General features: G+C 45.2%; 1 protein-coding gene across 4 annotated transcripts in view; it reads right to left on the bottom strand.

Moving 5' to 3' along the window:
• The window catches only part of ATAD2B (ATPase family AAA domain containing 2B), a 3,113,054-nt gene that overhangs the window by 1,671,423 nt on the left and 1,421,184 nt on the right, over window positions 1-20,447 (bottom strand). For all 4 annotated transcript variants that reach the window (XM_069605879.1, XM_069605877.1, XM_069605876.1 and 1 more), the window contains exon 16: window positions 4,687-4,998. In XM_069605879.1, coding sequence (XP_069461980.1) covers window positions 4,687-4,998 — 312 coding nt within the window. The remainder of the gene's footprint in view (window positions 1-4,686; window positions 4,999-20,447) is intronic.

The raw sequence follows: 20,447 nt of genomic DNA, 5'->3' as shown, positions 1-20,447 counted from the left end.
ATTTGCCAGTTATGCTAATCTAAGCAAACATATAATTCGTGCCACCACTGTCCACTGCTAAGACTAATACACAGGACATCAAAGATGACATCACAAATGCCATTGATGACATCACATATCTGGCCCACTTGTTTTTGTTCACTGAAATATCTAGGCCAGGTGGTTTTGTTCAATGACAGACAGAATATTAAAATTCAAAAGGTGCTTGATATGGAGACGTTAACCTTGTCATATGTTCTTAAAGTACTTTCCTTAGGGTTTGGTCTCAGATCGTACATGGGGTAAAAGGCAGGCCGCAAACGCACAATTCATTTGTACAGATAAAGATAAACTTTTATGCTATTAACATTTTCTGATGATGCGGTTTCTTTCTTCCTTACTTTAGTTTCCCTGTATGTGCCTCCGATACGCATGCATTGTGGGTCTTCATCTGTATTGTTTGTACTAGCACAAGTGTGTAGTAAGTCTTGAATTGATAGCTAGTTATTATATGTTTAACATTACAAAATCACCCCTGACATCATGTGACCAACATTATAAACACAATCCCTTGTAGGGACTTTTCATCTAAATTAATTTCACATTTGATGTCATCTTTGATGTCCTGGGTGCTAGTCTTAGCGGTGGCGCGAGTTATGGTTGCTTAGATTACCTTAACTGGCGAATTTCTGAGGTTTTTTGGTTTTACTTGTAACTGTAACGTCCCTTTAACAAAGTTTTTTCATTGATATATACACATATACATATACGGCCAAATGCTCCAACCATAAGGCTGTCAGGACTATATTGCACTGATAATGCCTAATAAGGGTGAAACCACGAATGTGCCTGTCCTGGCAGACTTGCAAATGTCTGTCTTGGGCTGTTTAAGCCATGTAAAAACTAACACTGCCCTATTAGACAAAGACAATTTCTGGGAGAAAAAGGTTTGCATTTGAGCTAATTTGCATACCCACAATGCCTTGCTGTTGTGGCTCAGAACTGGAGGTGAAGTTCCAGCGATGACTACTAGGTGGTCTTGTGGATTGTGGACTATACACATATATATGGGGTACACTACTCACGGTAATCATATTTCTGATGCGTGTATCTGCTTAGATTCACATGATATGCATAGACCGACATCTAGTGGAAGCTGTGGAGTATTACATTTGTTTTTTGAAACTCGAAAAGGGACGTCGACAGGGCGTGCCAGTAATACTATCCCTAGTGTGATGTCCATTGTACCTATGGTCTTTCACGCATCAAAGTCCCTCAGATGGTTTTGTTTCTGACATGTTTCCGCAGCATGAAGTGTAGCGCGAGTACAGGTGTATCAAAGCAGATATGCACCAGATAAAGCTCAGATAAAAATCTATGCACCTTCTACTCCAAGGGGAGGAGGAAGGGCGCATGTGAATCTAAGCAGATACAAGCATCAGAAATACGATTACCGCGAGTAATGTATCCCTTTTGAGGCTTGTGGAATCTTCTTAGATCAGATGCAATGCATAGATTAGCGAGCAGTGTTAGGAGAAGGTGGTGGGTTGTGAGAAGGTCCTGCGGCAAATCGATGTTTTAGAACAGTTTGTCCCACCTGTGTATCTGCTTTAGAATGAGTGTCAATGCAGTAGTGCTGAGCTCCATGTAGCTGCTTTGGAAATGGAGTCCAGCGGGACGTTTGCAAGAAAGGCCAAAGCAGCGCCTCTTCCCCCATGTGGAGTGAGCTCTTGGTGTGAAAGGCAGTGTTTTGCTTGATAAAGAGTAACAGAGCTGTATGCATCTGACCATCCATATGGAGATGGCATTCTTGGAAATGTGGTCCCCTTCTCTGCCTGGTGCTACGGAAATAAACAGTTGGTCTGGTCTTGTTTACATAGTAAAGGACAGCCCTCCTTACATCTAGTGCATGGAGTTTTCTTTCAGCTGAGCTTGTTGGGTTCTGAAAGAAGGCCGGTAGCTCAATGGATTGGTTTATGTGAAATTTGGAAATTAATTTAGGTGAAAACCTAGGGTGTGTTCATAAAACCAGTTTGTCTTTGTGGATGACAAAGAATGGGTCTTGCATTGACAATGCTTGAAGTTCACTAACTCTTCTTATGGATGTAATAGCCACCAAGAAGGCAGTCTTATATGTGAGGTGTTTAAGACATAGGCTCAAAGGGAGGTTCCAGGAGCTTTGCAAGTACTACATTGATATCCCAGCCTGGCAGTGGGTTTAAAATAGAGGGTGGATGATACCTTATTGTGAGGTGGTGTAAGCTGATAAAGCCGCCAGGTGAACCTTTATAGAGTTAAATACTAACCCTGAGTCTAGCAAGTGGAGCATATACTGAAGAATGTGGGTTGGAGTACATTCTATGGGTTTTATTTATTTATACTGGCACCAAATTACAAATCTCTTCCACTTGTTGAAATAACAAGTGTCTGGTGTTTGGTTTACGTGCCTCCTTGAGGATATCCATACACCTTTGTGGTAGATTTAGATGTCCAAACTCTAGGACCTCAGGCGCCACGCTGCCAAGTTCATTGAGTGAGGTTGAGGGTGTAATGTTATTCCCCTGTGCTGGTTCAGCAAATTGGTGTGGCACAGGAGTTTGATGGGATCACACATCGCCAGTTTTGTGCAGATGTGGATACCATGGCTGTCTTGCCCACAAGGGAGCAACTAGGATGAATCCCTCTGGTATGTACCAGGAAGTGGCAGCAGGGAATTCTGGTAACTGTAGTGTAGAGTCAGCCAGGAGTGCCCCGCCACCCCTCAAGTTCTGTTTGCACATCTAACTAATTCCCTGCTGCCACTTCCTGGTACATACCAGAGGTATTCAACCCTGCACACCTGCATCCAATCAGCCTCCCTGAAGATTGCTGAGGCATGAAAGTGCGCTAGGAGGATAACATCTTTGGACTACTTGAGCTTACTGCAGCTGGGACCCAGAGTAGTGCCCCTGCCCCCCCTCTTGTTTTGTTTGTAATAAATATATATATTTTTTTTTTCTTCATATATTCCATGTACCATTCCTCTCCTTCACGCACAAAACACTGGCCATCATCTCTTTCGCGTCTTGAAACACTTGTGCATAGGTGCATTATAAATGCCATATGGTATCCAGTTAAAATGTCAAATGCACATTTTCAAATGCCTTTATATCGGGAAAAAAAAATTCAGAATATTATTTTTTAAATTATATATATATATATATATATATATGTTTTGGTTTAGTTAGTAAAAAAAAGGGTCAACAAAAAAAATGGGGGGTTGGGGGAGAACGCCTCCATTAAAAAAAAAACTAAAAAAAACAAAAAATAATCTACATTTTTCATTCGAGAAAAAGGCATTCGAAAATGTGACATTCGAAAATGCCACTATAAACCATGCCATATCATATCCCTCATGTCCAGGATAGACTACGCCAACAGCTTATACCTAGGAAAGCCAGACTATTTACTGAAGAATCTGCAACCTATTCAGAACTCAGCTGCCAGACCTCCCCTAAAACTCTCACGAAGGGATCACACATCACTCCAGCGCTAAGGGTGCTACATCGGGTCCCAGTCAAACAACGAATCCCCTTCAATACTATATACATAACACACAGAGCAATCCACGGCCTAGGAGCGGAATTCATACAAAAAAAAGCAGACTGGAACACTCAGATCCAGCAAAGACACCACCCTAGAACATAAACTGTACACAAGACAGAAACTTGTGGATGAGCATTCTCCTGCTTAGCTGTAAAACTTTGGAACTCCCTCCCCAAAGAAATAAGAACTATGAAGGACCACCCAAAATTCAGAAAACTTCTATAAACCTGGATATTGAACTCTGAACGCAACGAAAAATCATCGTCTCACCATGAAATGCACACAGCAGAGAAAGACTGGAGAGTATGCCGAACCAGAACCAGAGTAAAATGCAGGGAAGACGAGAGCAGTCTGAATGGGTAGGATACCTAGGTGTACCCTTCCCTATAGAGGGTTAAATAGGAATCAAGGGACACAGATGGGACCAACCTAATTGCACAATTTAAAGAAATTGTGAGTTAAAAAGTGGAGATAGAGGTGCCCAGATCTAAACTGATGGACCACAGAACACGGGGAACACATCCCAACCTCGGAAAACCTGTGGGGGTGGTAATTGCGGCACACTGAAAATATACTAGAGGGGAAGATAGTTCCCTTTGAGGACCCACTATTCTGCACACATTATAGGAGGGGCAAGTGTATCACACCAAAATACACGACTGAGTAAGAGATATGTGCAACAGTCAATCAAAACAAACTGTGTAGGATAAGGCACTGCCACTAACCATCCCTACTAACAAACTCATCCTTCTGCATACACCTCTCAAACTCCCAACTAAACACAACCATACCTCAACAGCACAACAAACTGCATGCATTTCACAACATAACAACGAAACAAACCACACATAGCCTTGCAAAACAGCACATGACGGCTACCAACTGAAAAACACACCCAAGCTCAGCGAACGGCATCAACAGAACTGAAGCTGCTAACAGCACATCGTAGCTCTCTTGCTCCTTTTTCCCGCCGAGTCCTGCTAACTTACACCCCCACCCTCTTACTTTATAGAGTCACCAGAGCTCCAAGGACCCATGCAAGTAGCTATAGTACACGGTATAAGAACCTTTAACCTAACATGTATTCTAGAATGAACTGGTTGCAAGTAAACACGCATGTACCTTCTGTTTTGGTTCCTCTGCCAAACTCGGCGTGTGGAAATAATTTATATAAAACGGCTAACATGCTACTGAAGGTTCTTTCCAGCAGTGGTTTAATGATGGGTGTTAGCGCATGCCCTGGACTCATAACGGCACGCTGTGAAGCAGGCACAATGTTCTTCATTGCATGGAAAAAATCTTGTGCACCAAGGACCACTGAAGAAATATCAAGTTGAAGCTTTTCGCTGCTTTTGTAAATCTGAGGATATCGCCGGCGAAGAGCAATAAGGGCAGCCTCTGTGCAAAGTGCTTTGATGTCAGCGCCACAATAACCTGGTGAAACAAGAGAAGTGTTAATGTATACAGAACAGGCAAACAATGTTTATGACTTGCACAATGACACAACAATGCATGACAATTGCTGATAAAAGCACAATACAATAGTGCCAATTGGAAGAGAAGAACAAATTACTCACCACTGGTAATGTTCTTTTGACTGGATGTTCCTCCCACGTATGTGTCATCTTTGATATATTAGTAAGTCTGCTTGCAGCTTTGGAAACCTTTTTCCCATAGTATAGGGCGTGTGCGTCAGAGTCCTGGCCCTCGAAAGCCTCCACCCTGTCCTTGGCTGTGACATTGAAACTGGTTGTAAGAAGCTGGTATAAGAAGCAGTTGAACGAACATTACATATGGTAAGTAACTTGTTCTTCAAATGGATTGTATCCTCCCACGTATTCCTCATCTTTGACAGTCACCCAAAGCAGTCTGTTGAAAGGGGTGGGAGAGATAATTTATTGCTGATTAATGCTGTGGAGCACAGCCTTGGCAAATTTTGCCGCCTGACCAGACATTGAATCCAAACAAAAATATTTGCTCAAAGTGTGCAAAGAGGACCAAGTTGCTGCACTGCAAATGTCCTGTATGGGCTCCCCTCTCCGGAAGAGCTGAATAAGTGGCAACCCCTCAGGTAGAATGCCCTCTTAAGCCTTCGGGCAGATCTTTGTCAGCTAAGAAATAGCATTCAGAAATGCATAAAATCATTCAGCGAGAGATGGTTTGCTTGGTGACATCTTGTCCCAATTTGAGACCTGAATAGCCCACAAAGAGTTGGTCATCTTGCCTGATTTTGGACATTCTAGTAAAGCCCTCTTTAAGTCTAAGCAATGTAACCTCTCCTCCTCAGAGGGATGAGGAGGTGGGTAAAAAGCAGGCAAAACAATCTTCTGCGCCAAATGGAACTCTGATACTACTTTCGGTAAGAAAGAAGGACGCACCCTCAAAACCATCTTATCCTTAAATACAGTAGTAAACGGTGGTTTAGAAGAAAGAGCCTGAAGTTCACTGACTCTGCGGGCTGATGTAATCACCGGTAGAAAAACAGTTTTAAGGAAATGCAAGGGTTCAAAAGGGGTTCCCATTAGAAACCTTAACACCAAATCCAAGTCCCAAACCCATACAATAATAGAGACCAGGGGAAAGATATTTGTTAATCACTTTAGGAATTGAACTACTACAGGGACTTTGACATTAGAACCCTGATCTGGCGAACGCTTAAAATTAGAAAGCGTTACTAGATAACTCTTTACAGTGGAAATCTGAAGCCCCCTGGTTGGCCAGATGTAGTAACAATGATAGTAAAGGAGGTGTTTTGCATGTTAAATGATCAATACTCTTATCCCGGGATCAACTGCAGAATTTATTTCAATGGCAGATGACCAGAGATTTAGTTGCTGGCCTTCTGATCGAAAGCAACACCTCCATGACATCTTCCGGAAGATCTCAGGGTTTGCATCTTATTTCAGAAATCAGGCGTGAAGGTTCAGAGTCCCGATTTCTGAATGAAGATGGCGATCTCCCTCCTCGGAAAGCAAATCCTGTCTTTGGGGAAGACTAATTAGAGGGCAGATGCCATCTCTAGAAGGCCCAGGTTCTCCTAGCCCAATTTGGAGCAATCAGGACCCTTGATTTCCCAAACTTCTTCAACCTTCTGATGACATGAGGAAGGACAGGGACTGGTGGGAACGCGTATAGGAGTGGAAACTCACAGTCTACTACGAACGTGTCCCCTAGAGCTGCTCTCTGAGGGAATTCTCAGGAGCAGAATAGGTTGCACTTCCTTTTGAAACTGTACACAAAACCGATCCAACTGAGGGGTTCCCAAAAGGACTTCCTGAACTAACTCCCACTCGTGCCTGCTAAAAGCTTCCGCTGCAAAGATTTCCTCTCCGGCTAGGTGAACTGCCAGAAGAGATGTTTCTTCTTGTACTGCCCATAACCAGAGCTGTATTGCCTCTCTGCACAGTGTCAGTGGCCCTACACCCCCTCTTTTGTTGAGGTAATACATGATCACTGTGTTGTTCGTCAATTTCCGGACAGTCTTCCCCCATACAGAGGGCAGAAAAGCCAACAGCGCAAGTCTGATAGCTCTCAGCTCTAAAAGGTTTATGTGAAGACTGGACTCCGACGGAGACCAACGACCGCTGATGTACAGGTCGTTCATGTGGGCTCACCATCTGAGGGAGGCATCTGTCACAACCGTTATCGCCAGCCATGGTTGCCAAAAATGTTACCCTTTCATTATGTTCTCCCAACAAGTCCACCACAGGAGATCCTGTGCAACCTTATTTGGGCCTTGAAGAAGGTCCGTCATTCTGCCAGAGAACTGTGACCACTGGAATCGAAGACCCTATTGAAGGGACCTCATACTCAAATGGGCTTCTGGCACCAGAAAAAATCAGGATGCCCTGACCCTGAGCAACCTCAGAAAAGTGAAGGCCAGAAGATATTGGGCACTCAAACTTTTGGACCATCTGCAAAAGGTGTTGAGCCATCAACTCAGGGGTGGGGGAGTGGTGTGGCTTTGCCAGAGGACCAATCCAGGAGGACCCATCCCAAAAATTGAAGCCTCTGAGATGATGTCAAGTGGGCCCAGCCTGTGGAGGAAGTGGCAAGTCTGATTGAGATATTCCTGAGCCGGTTCAGGAAAACAAGTTCTTATCAACCAATTGTCAAGGCAGGGGTAGATGTGAATCCCCTCCCTCAGACTTGGTGCCAACACCGCCATGAGCTTGGTGAAAGCCCTCGAGCAGTTGTGAGACCAAATGGCATAACCCCAACTGATGGCGAGAAACGCCAATGGCGAACATCAGGTACCTTCTGTGCTTGGGATGAATTTGCACATGAAATTAAGCATCCTGAAGGTCCAATGACAACAAACAATCCTGGAGTCGAACAGCCTGCAGAATCTTCGAAAGAGTAACCATCTTCAATGTGTCCTTCCTAAGGAACTTGCTCAAGCATCTCAATTCCAAGATGGGTCGCAGTCCTTCATCCTTCTTGGGGGATTCGAAAAAAAGTCGAGTAGCAACCTTGATTCCTCTCCGCCACAGGTACTGACTATCGCACCTTTCTACAACAGGGTGAGAATCTCCTGTCAGAGGAGCGTTTCCGGATCCTTCAAGGATTGGTCTCCTGTAGCCCCTTAAGAAACGGAGGCAGTAGCCGTGAGCCACTGTCTGCAGTGCCCAAGCATTGCAGGATATGCCTCAACAACTCTCTGAATGCTAGGTCAGCCTGCCCCTCACCACAGTCTTGTGAGCCAAGGACTCCAAGGGATTTTGGGTTGTTGCTGAAGCTGAGGGCAAAGAAGCAGAGGCTGAGAGAGAAGTTACTCCTCAACGTCCTTGTGAGCCACAGGGAGCTCTTCTTTGGCCCCTCTGTGCAAACTGGCCTCTTCCTCTTGCAATTGAGGAGTAGAAACGAAAAGGTTGACGCCTCCAACCTTGGGTAGATTCTTGAGATTGTTGAGGCTAATGTACTGCTGCTCCCAGCGACTTAGCTGCCGCCTTGGACGCCAGTAGTTTTTCTAGGCTCTCATAGGCCTTGTACCCGAAAAGCTGGACGCCATCAAATGGCATGTCCAAGAGCCTTGATTGGACGTTGGGTGCAAAACCTGACTTTCTCAAGCAAGCAAATCTTCTAGCGACAGTACTCGCCACCATCACTCTGCTTACCAAGTCTACAGAGTCAAGCCCACACTGGAAAGATTAGCACTTGGCATCCTTGCCGTCTTGCACCAGGCTAAGAAACCCCTCTCTCTCCTCCCCCTCAGAGATATGCTCCACAGCCAAATCTATTACGTCCCACAAGGTGTATGTATACTTGGGCAGGTCGCAGGTTGCATTAATGACCTTCAAGACCATGCTGCCTGTGAAAAATACCTGCTTCCCTAAGGTGTCAAACCTTTTATCATCTCTATCCAGGGGGAATAGTAAGATGGGCTGCATTCTTAGAAATTGACGTGGCTGCCTTAACCACCAAGCTTTCTGGAGTAGGTTTTTTGACAGAAAACGTGGATCTACTGTGGCAGGCCTAAATTTCCTGGCCAGATCATTGTTAATTACCGGTGTTGTATCCGGTTTTGACCAGTTTTCCAACACTCTGGTTCTCAATGCAGGATGAAAGGGTAAGAGGCTCCTTTGGTGGCCCCCTATCCAGGATGTCTGTACGGTCATCCTTTTCCAGGATTGCAACTGATTTTCCACAACCTAGATATTCTGTGATTTTACTCATCACTGATCTATATGAGGGGAGTCAGGAATGGCGAGATCTGTCTCGGGTGAGGTTGTCTAAGCCCCTAGCATCCTTCAGAGTGTTCACATGATTTTGCAACCTGGACTCTTTTGACATTAACACATCAGGTACAATGAGAGTGGCCATACTCCAAACCAAAAAGGTTAAAATCTTTTCCTCCTCCTTTGCCTACTCAAAAATAAACCCATGGTTTTAAAGAAGTCAGCCTTAGGTAAAGGCTTATAAGACTTCGACAAATCAATAGAAGGTTTTGAAGATGGCAATGAGGGCATAAACAGCTATTACGGATTGAATGGCAACACTGACTTCGATGGGCCAAGTACCCGCTACGTTACAAGAATCGAGGACAAAGACTTAGGCTTCAATTTGTGGAGAAATTAAGACTCCTTCAACGGATGTCGAGGAGGCTTACTGCGCAGACACCCTGCTGGTCTTACCAGATGGATTGGGGTTTGAAGCCTTCTTGGGTTCTTTCTAAAGGGTGATTGGAGCCGCCTTCTGAAAAACGTCCAGCATCTGGAGACAAAATGTCTCCCATTCAGCAGAAGATGTCGACTTGCTTTGAAAGTTTACCCGCCTGTCAGGAGAGAAGTCGGACGAAGACTACTGTGAACAATGGTGTTGTTTCCTCATCTTGTTGTGTCATGAGGACAAATGACAAGATCGAGATCTACAGCGCTTTGTGTGTTTGGAGTGCTTTTTCACAGGGGAAACCTCCCTGGACTCGTACAACCACCTCTTTTTGGAAGAGGTAGTAGAAAGGGATTTAGAAAGGGGTCTACCTGCCAAGAGTGTTCCCTTCCTGTCATCGACTGACAGGAACCAGTCATCAACTCTGTGGTCCACACCCAAACACCAAAGGTCAGATCCGATGTGGGTCCATAATGGACATTTTAGCACCACAATCAGAGCACCATTTGAAAACGGTCTTCGGTGTAGACATTTTTGACGAACTTCGAAACTACTGAAAATACACAATGCGGAAAACGGAACCGAGGTAATGGGCATAACGCGAGCCTCTTATGCCAGCGTCGACTCAATGCACGGCACCCGATATGAAGGGAAAATATTTTTCAAAGCTGCAAGCAGACTTACGAATATATCAAAGACGTGGGAGGGGACCAATCCGTTCTTAGAACTATTTACTTACCTCTCTGAAATGTTCTTTCTGATGGATGTTCCTCCCGCTGATCCCTCTATGATATCCTAATCTAGCGTAGCTGTTTTATGTAAAACGTTTCCGTCACTTCTGGGTGCAGCGCAGCTCTGTCTGACGCCGCTACGCGCCGCCCTGTGTCGGTACGAGTATAAATAGCAGCGCTGTGCACCATGACCTCATTTCCACCCTTTTCCCCTAGCACTCTGAAGCAGAGGGACGTAGAACCGATGGTGTACTAGTGTTCTGCAAAGAGTTGCAGGTAGAGAGCGCAATGAGGAATCCATGGGAGTAACATGCATCAGAAAGAACATTACCAGGAGGTAAGTCATTTGTTCTTCGAAAGGATCATTTCCTCCAATGGATTCCTCATCTAGGATAGACTCCCAAAGCAGTACATAAAACTGGAGGAGGAGGGAGGAAGGAAGGAAGGAAGGAAGGAAGGAAGGAAGGAAGGAAGGAAGGAAGGAAGGAAGGAAGGAAGGAAGGAAGGAAGGAAGGAAGGAAGGAAGGAAGGAAGGAAGGAAGGAAGGAAGGAAGGAAGGAAGGAAGGAAGGAAGGAAGGAAGGAAGGAAGGAAGAACACCTCCTAAACCAGGACTTCCCTACCAAAACTGCTATCCTGGCCCCCAATGAAATCAAAGCAGCAATGTTCAGCAAATGTGTTTAAGGGTGCCCACTTTGTCGCCTAGCAAATATCCCGGACTGGGACTCCCCTCTGCAGGGCAGAAGTGGCAGCCAATCCTCTGGTAGAATGAGCTCTGGAACCCTCGAGCACATCCTTGCCAGCAAGTAGCATTACGAGATGCAGAGAACGATCCACCTGGACAGGGTATGTTTGGTCACAGCCCTGCCAGCACGAGCACCAGCATAACCAATGAAAAGCTGATCATCTTTCCTAGTCTCTAGTATGAGAGGTGTAGAACTTGAGTGCCTGCTCTGGGTCCAGCCGATGAAATTGTCAGTCTGCCTTGCAAGGTTGAGCTGGAGGAAAAAACATAGGAAGATGGATCTTCTCAGAGAGATGGAAATCCGAGCCCACCTTTGGCAGAAAGGAGGGTCTCGCTCTCAACGTCACCTTCTCTTTGGAAAACGACAAATAGGGAGGTAAAACAGACAATGCTTGGACCTCAATCACCAGTATCGTGGAAGTGATGGAAACCAGGAAAATCACCTGAAGGGTGAGCAATCTAATAGAACAGGAATGAAGGGGCTCAAATGAAGCACCCATAAGACATTGTAAAACTAAATTCAAATCCCATGCAGAACCACAAACTAGCGGGGAGGAAACAGGTTAAACAAACCCTGCAAGAACTGCATAACAGTGGGGACGGAAAAACTAGCCCTGTTCCCAGGACCTCTTGAACACAGAAATCGTAGCAAGGTAACCCTTTACAATGCCAATCTGCAGCCTCACTTCGGCCAAAGGTAGCAGAAAATCCAGCACAGGGGATAAAGGACACGATAAACTATCCAAGTCCCACTCCATTTAGCTCAGCCTCTCAGTAGCTAAGCAGAAAGGTCCAGGCCGCTGAGGTTCGGGTGGAGGACCCGCCCATCCAAATGGGAAAGCAGGGCGACTCTCCTTGAAGGGCACCAGGGAGGGCAGACAGACATGTCCAGCAACTCCAGATACCACACTCTCCGTGCCCAGTCCGGAGCGATCATGATCATCATGGTTCCGAACAGGCAGACTCTACTGAGAATCAGCAGAATGGCAGGGATCGGCGGGAACACATACAAAATGTCCAACATCTACTCGACAGTCAACAGGTGCCACAGAGCTCCCGGACAAGAAAATTCCCTGTAGCATAACCATTTGCACTTCCAGTTGACACAAGAAGCGATAAGGGCCACTTGTGGAGTTCCTCAAAAGGAGGTCATCTCCTCCAGAACTTCCTAACAGCTCCCACTCATGGGAGGCCATAGTCTGTCTGCTCAAGGCATCTTCTGTGACATTCTCTCGTCAGGCCAGTTGATCCGCCATCAGAGAGACACCGTTCTCCAGAGCCCAGAATCACGTTGAATTGCTTCTCTGCACAGAGGCAAGGACCATACACCACCTTGCTTGTTGAGTTAAAGCATGGACACTGTGTGGTCAGTCAGGATCAGCACAGTCTTGCATTTCACACAGGGGATGAAAGCGGTCAGGCCAGCCTGCAAGATCCTGAGCCACCTATACGAGACCTGCAAAGGGACCAACATGTGGCCCTAAAACTGCAACCATTGGCAACGGAGAAGCCACTGAAGCGATCAAATGTGCAGCCAGGTCTCTGGTACCACTAGGAAGCAGGAGGCCATGAAGCCCAGAGGCCAGAGGCCGGGGCTTGTCCCTGGTATTGGATGACATTCACCATCCAAAAGATGTTTGCCACTCGATCCTCGCCCGGAAGGCTCTGCACAGGCGAGTGTCCAAGACTGCACCAATAAATCCGAAGGAACTGGAACAGCAAAAACTAAGACTTTTTGAAGTTCAGTGCAAAGCCCAAGCTGTGGAATAGAGTGCATGTGTGAAGTAGGTGCTCTAACCATAGATCCGGGGAGCTATCTCAAACTAGCCAGTCATCCAGGTAGGTAAAGACATGAATGCCCTCTGATGAATCGGAACTATTCGCCCCTTCTGTCCAGAGGGGAACCACCCCCTTTGAGGCTAGGGAGGTGAGCCCGCTCAGCATGATCCTCCCTAGGGGTTTGGGCAACTGGGACCTCAATGGGAGCCACTCCTCTTCCCGGTTCAAAGTATATAGTCTACCTACATGGGAGTTGAAAAGACTGCTGTTACATCTGTTTTGAATCTACCAAACAGTAACATTCTCCAATCTCTTTGGCTTCAGGTAAATCTGGATCCCACTTGAACGCCACAGTGAAAGAGGAATGAAACACTCCTTTTGTTTGGGACAACGTACATAAAACGACGATGGAAGAGAACCTGGATTCCAGTGTTTAAAAACAAGGCAAGGACACAGTCAAGCACCAAGGGAGAAATTGTGAAACTGAGTTGAAGCCTGGTTTCCTAAGAAAAAAAGAAATGTATGGAATCTATGTAAGACTTCAAACTTGCCATACAGAACCTGCTGAGAGGCGGAAAACAGTACTGCAAGCAATTGATGAACTTTGATAAAAGAAACAGAACTTTTAAAACATTTTTCTCACCGGCCCCTCTGATGTTGATCAAATCCTGGTCTCCCTTCTCGCAGAGAAGGCCTTTGAGAGAGTTGAGTGGCCTTTTCTCTGGGTGGTTTTGGGCAGAATGGGTTTCCAGTCTCGGTGGCTGGTATGGGTCTTGGCCGTGAATGGTTGTATTTTCTGTTGCAGAGGAGGACACGTCATGGTTCTCTCCCCATTACTTTTTGCTTTAACCATGGGGACACTGGCAGATTGTATTCATAGGCACATGAGTAGTCCCGGATTAGAGAGGAGGGGGAAAGAATACAAGCTGTCTCTCTTTGCGGACTATGTCCTTACAAATCCAGGTACTTCTCTGCCGACAGTGATTGAAATATTAAATAAATTTGGTATCTGTTCAGGTCTTAAGTTGAATTACAGGAAGTCGGAGGTTATGCCTTTGACGGACCAGTCTCCTGGCCTAAATAGACTTATCATGAGGAATGGGCTCCATGTGCAAATAGAGGGATTGCGCTATCTTGGGGTTGTTCTCCATAAGGGCCTGTCGAAATTGCATAACGCTAATAGTGACCCTTTGTGGGCTGTTATTAAATCTGACTTGGCAAGATGGTCGAATCTGATCCCTTCGTGGTCGGGTCATCTCACCGCAGTGAAAAGGAATATCCTCCCTCGTCTATTTCAAGCATTGTCGATTGAATTGCCACAATCTTTTTTAAGGAGGCTAAACAGACTGTTGCGATTTCTGTGGAAGGAGGCAAAGCCACGTGTAACCTACACCACATTGATACAACCAAAAGAGAAGGGCGGGGTAGATCTGTTAGATTTGTAGGAATTTTATAGGGAGGTGCACGTAAGAGTCTTGTTGGATCATCTCTGATGCAGTAACGACAAACAATGGGTCTGGCTTGAAAATGACGATGTCCCTGGTAACTGTGGGGCAATGGTTATGGGCTCATGTTACTTGTCTCCCAAAGAGACTTAGGGTGAACCCTGTATTGGCAACCTTATGGGGGTTGTAGAGGAAACAGCAAATGTCTCAGAATGTTACGACTTGCCCCCACCCCACACGAGTTGTCTTTAGGCTCCCCCCCCCGACGGATAAGATCCATGAACCTCTCAGCTTTCAGTCTTTTTATGAGAGGGATCTCATAAGTGCAGGCCAATTATGGAAGGACAGTTCTTTTCTTATGAAGCCTGAGCTTGATGAGAAGTTGGGGGAGGGACTAATCTCCAACTTTATGTATTTGCAGGTAAGGGCTATCTTCCCATGCAGTATTAGACTCCCATGCAGGTTTGAAGGGTTTGATTTCAAAGTGTTTTTCTGCCCTGCTGGAAGCCAGAGACATGGGAAAACAGACAGCGTGCCACCCTTGGCTCAAGATATTTCTTTTCCGGAGGATATGGATCCCCGACTATTGATGTGTAGACAATCATGGTCAACCGCTATGGCCATGCAATATAAGATGCATGGGTGCCTGTTACTGTAGCAAGGGCAATACTCGTGTGATAGACTGTCGAAGATGTTCCCAAACTCTAGTCCGCTTTGTTGGAAGGGGTGTGGTGCGATTGGCATGTCTGGTGGGATTGTCCAGTAAACCAGACCTTTTGGAAAGAGGTTTTGGCTTGGGTGAAAGCTGTGGATGGCGTGGAGAGGCCTTTAGTACTCCTATTTCTTTTTGGATTGTATGAGGACTGGATTGTATGATGACAGCAAATTTTATATGAAAGTGCCCCACCTAACGGCCAATTTATTGCTGCCGGCTAGAGTTGTGGTAACCTTATACTGAAACGTCCCCGTCCTCCCACTCAGAGAATGGTTGAGTAAGTTATATGAAATGTATGATGTAGCGAGCCTGATGGCAGCCTTGTCAGAGTTACCCAAGGATGTAGAATTGGAATGGCTGCCCTACTTGACATATTATATGCAGAAGGAAATGTCAGATCCCAGTGACTCTCCGGGATTCACCTCCCCCATTGACAAACATGATGTATATTTGTTTAATGTTGAGTGGTAAACAAGTCTTTCCTCCGTCTTTCTTTTTTGTGCGGGTCCGGAGATGATTTGGTGTCTATAGCAACCAGAACGTTGATGTATGTTTTCATGTGTTAAGTGAAGTATGTCTGTTTGAATCATTGATACATTGTAAGGACTGGGCATGGGGTTGGTGTGCTGTGGCAGGAGCCACAATATCCGGGCCAACAAGCTGTGGCGTTGTCAGAAAGTAGGAGTGGCCTTCTACAGGAAAATCTACATTTCCCATCAAGGCCTGCAGCAGCCATGTGACAGGGCACACAAGGGAGAGACTGCCGGGTCGGCTTCTTAAGTTCCACCCCAACTTGTGCTGCTTGCTGGAGATTGGAGAGTGGTTGTGGGTCGGAGAGACTTGCCTTCCTCTGCAGTCTCGCTGTGCAAGTTCTGTGGTTGGCTGCTGCCGGTCACGCCTCACACGCAGTGTTGAGTTGCTGTGTCCCACGCTCCTATAATATTCCCGGGAGGCTGGCAAGTCAGCGGCATGATTTACCAACACCCTACCAAGTCCGTCTGATGGTAGCACGGCCAGTCCCTCAGGCCAAATATAAGTAATAGTTGGCAATCTGCATATTGTGACAGCTGTTTTGATGCAGAACGGTGCAGGGGCCAAACAATGTTCTTCACATCGAAACTAATGCCTGTGCCCCAACAAAGAATGCTTCAGAGACTATAGAACAATTGATTGTGCATTTCCTAACTACTGCAAAACTCATTTCATGCTTCCATGTTGTTTCCAGTGGCATATGTATTTGTGTTGCTGACGTCAGGGTTCAATAAGCCCATTACATGTGGTTATGTTTGTGCTATTGTCTGGCGACAATCTGCTACTCTTGGTGTAAGGAATGTATGAGCATATTTGACAGGACAGGCTTTCAGAATAGAGGCTCATGAGTAAGGAAGGGCCGTCTGTTTTTGGGCGCTAGATCCAGGTGCTAGCTTCCTATTCTACTATTGAAGGTTCTTATGTTTAATGCACATTACTTGGTTGCAAATACTATGCGTTTTCCCATACTCCTCCTTCCCCATCCATTTATGTTTTCCTAACCCTCTATCCGGTGTTGCTAACTTCCCCTACCCGTCCACAACTTCTCCCTAACCCTCTTCCTCCCGCTGGCTGCCACGTGGTAACCTGTTACTACAACCAGGGTGGACTTCCATTCGGCTTCCGTGGTCAGGGTGAAGTGGTTTTAGTTCTTCAATTCATCTGACATAAAAGTATCTTTATTTTTTGTTGAAGGCTTCCTTGTGGCGTGGGTCGGAGGGAGCGAGGTGCATGGGGGTGAGAGGGAGAACATTTAAAAAAGTAATTATTCAGAAGAGTTTTAGACCTATGTTTGTTATCACCTTTGACACCCGGACTGGGTCAGTTTTGTGTTCTGTTACAACGATTGAACAGACACTGCTTTGGTGGAGGAGTCTCAGTGGGTTCTTGAATACCCATGTATTTTTGTTATGAAAATATGTGTCTTTTACTCATGCGCAGTGTGGTCGGACTGAGTCCAGCTCCAGAATAGTAAAAATTGGGATGTCGCTTTTTGTTAACCTTTTGAATAAAAATGTTGAATATTAAAAAAAAAAACTTCTTGGAAAATGGGTCCAAGTGTTCGGCCAGTGTGGTAGGTCAGAAGGAGACAGTCAGTGGTGCCATTTTGGCAATCAATTGTATTTAAATTATAAAGAACAAGGCCTGTCGCTAATAGTATGGTGTTTGCCCTACCCAATGCAAATCTATTTAGGGTGCTTGTTGTCAGTGATTTTTCCAAAGTAATAAAATGTCCTCTGCCCCAAACTACCATAGTCTGTCCCTACCAATATTCAAAAAAGGCTCAATAAAAAAAAGGGATCCATGAGAACGACGCCCTTCTCCTGGACAGGCTCTTATAGTCTCAGCAAGTCTTTCTTGGTGATCCTTTGAACAAGTTCATTTAATTCTTTAAAGGGGCTCCTATCCCTCTGGGAGTTTCCTTCTACTGGCACAGTTCCTTTTTCAAGTCCAAGCCTTAGTAGCCACTGATCCTGGTCTTGGCTATTCCCCAAATCAATAAATGTCTCTGTTCCTTGTTAAGTTATACATTATTTGGGATCCTCTCCCATACTGTGGGTTTAGTTTCACATACAATTCTTCAAGTCTCTGTGGACAATTGATCCCTGGCACCCGCCTCGCTCTCTATGTTTGGTGTATTTAATACTTTGCAACACTCATCTTTATAGCTTACTTTCTCTTCTCAACAATTACTGGCACTGGGATGAGTTTGTTCACTCACTTGGTAGCCTTGCTTATCTTTACACCGTTCACTGGGAGGAGTATGAGTGGTCCCTTTATTATCTCTGTTAACTTCACACCATACAGTTGTGCTGTGGTAAGTGTTATTGGTCCACTGGTAATCTCTGTTACTCTTCCAACATCCACTGTTACTGGGACGAGTAGGATTTGTCCTTCGCAATCTTCATTGTTCTTCCCTTGATGCCACTTTCCCAACAGGGTCTTCCTCCCTTCCTCGTGCTTCTGTTATACAGGATAGGTGTCAGGTTTGCCAGTCTGACATAACCTGCATGGACTTCTTCCTTCTGCCTCGCACAGCTCCGCTCGGTCCACCCGGTCTGGATCATGCCACAGCACCATCAAGACTTCCACAGATGCTTTGTTTGGGTTTGTGCTTCCCAAACACTTCTCTCTTCACTCGATTTAGCCCGCCCACACCACGGCAGGCAGCTTTAGGTACGCTGATGGCTTCCTCAGCCCAGACTCAAATCCCCCGGGCTCCAGAGACGAGATCTCTTTATATTGGTCCTTCCTTGATTTTTATAACTGGTTGGGCCCTCCCTTCCCCAGTGTAGGCATACAATCCTTCGTCTCTTCATGGTGCATTTGTCATGTTTCACCCCATCTTCTTCGTCTCAGTGTTGTTAGCTGCCAACCACTGATTACTCTTCATGGTTCTCCGATTCTTCTTCACAGTATGAGTGGTTGGTTAAGGTTGATTACTGATAATATTACAGTAGCAAATAATAACTGGTTTGGAGGGAATGTTTTGATTCCTTGATGTTACAGTTACCTTCTCGGGAGAGGTAATAGGGAGTTCCTGGACGGAACAGGAGTTCTTGTCCCGAAGAGGGGAGTCTCTCCCTGTGAGGTCCTGCAGACCGCCACCCCTAGGGGGACTGTTACATAGCAGGCTCACCTCCTTTGCCTCACAGGGAAGGGGTCTCCTGTCGGGAGAAGTGGAGAGATCCAGTGAATCGTCACACTAGCCAGAAGCCAAGGACAGACGCTATTGCTCTGGCTTTCTCCTTTTTGTTAAGTTTTCCTAAGTGGTAGATGCTGTTAGGATCTGGACTACGGACTAACTCTTTGGACTTTTATGAGCACCCTTACTTTTAATTTTGTTGGGGAGGGAACTTCCCTCATAATGATGGGGCTTGATAGGCTTTTATTTTTAATAAAAACCCTTGAACATGGCACTTCTTAGTCTGACTCTTCCTTCTGGTTCGCCACACCTCCCCTTCATAGATAAGGAATCCGTTGGAGGAAAGAATCCATTCGAAATATAATTTTTGGACAAACCTGTGAAAACAGGACAAAGCTAAGGTTTACAGCTGCACTCACTTAAAACTAGTAAAAACAAAATTGCACAAAACATGCTTGAAACTGCCTAATCAAAGATAACCTGTCACTACACCATCACGTGAGTAGATCTCCCAAGCGTGCAACTGTTCACCCTTTATATAAACACACACTAAACAGGGAGTGAGCTCAAAACAAGATTGTCTAGAAGAGATCGTGGTCATGATACCTCTACCTGCTTTCGAGTCCCCAAGAAAACTGGTGCCAAACAAACAATCCTTTAGGATGACTGTTTGGAAATGTGCATGAAAGTCTATTAAGCAACCACTAGAGCACATTTAAAGCCTAAGTCATACATAATGGTACAAAGTTAAAGGTTGAATCTCAAATGGAAATTCAATTTGCAACAGGCTTTGCAAAGGCTCACAATTCCCCAGAGGAAGGTTTTGCATAACCTGTAACAAGAGGGATATATATTTGTATATATTTTATTGCTTATAGTGAAAAAGTAGCTCACAAGCAGTAGAGCGTTTTACAACAGACTTGTGCCAGAATTTGGCTTGGCATTTTATAAAGTAACGCAGTACTACTCAGGGAGGGAGAGAGTTTTATTTATTCCTCTGGCAGGTATTGTTGAAAGAGCCACATTTTTTGTGTTTTGGGTAACTGGAGGATGGTAAGGGCATTTTGAGCCTCTACCGTGATTGAGTACCAGATGGTAAGGCATTATTTCGGGAGAAGGACTGCTTGCAAGTCTTCTTTTTGCTGGAGAGCTTGGACTTCAACCATTTGAGAATTTTGCTACGCGAGTTGCGAGAGCCTCCAGAAGTGTGGAGTTTAGATGCCAATTATGTTGGTGTTCCTTTTGAGACTGCTTTGTAAGTGATACATGCACTATTATTTTTTTTGGTTTTAAAAAAACAAAACCTTTACAAAATGCACAGTCACGTAGCAGCAGCAGATTCTCTCAGGACAATATATAAAATAAAAAATAAAAACTTGGACAAGAACTAAAGTTGAAAGAAAAAAAGAAAAGAAAGAAAAGAAGAAAAAAAAAGGCCAAAAACCACAGGGGGACCCAGCCATAACATAAGAGTCTTTTGTGCTTTGTGTATTTTCCCTTTATATTGTGATGGTACTTGTTTTCAGAACTTGGACCGTTGTTTGTGTTAACATGGTCTCATGTCCGGCTATAATTCTGTCCCAAAAAAACACTGATATCAGGCCCTCCTCTCGGGAAACGAATCTCCTGAATAGCAATAATCTGGCTTCCGAGGTGCCCTCGCACTCCATTAATAAGTGTATTAA

This window comes from Ambystoma mexicanum, chromosome 4p (assembly GCF_040938575.1).
Source record: "Ambystoma mexicanum isolate Mex_15411 chromosome 4p, UKY_AmexF1_1, whole genome shotgun sequence".
NCBI lineage: Eukaryota > Metazoa > Chordata > Amphibia > Caudata > Ambystomatidae > Ambystoma > Ambystoma mexicanum.
Note: the sequence above shows the minus strand (reverse complement) of the source record. Positions and strands in the feature narration are given on the sequence as shown.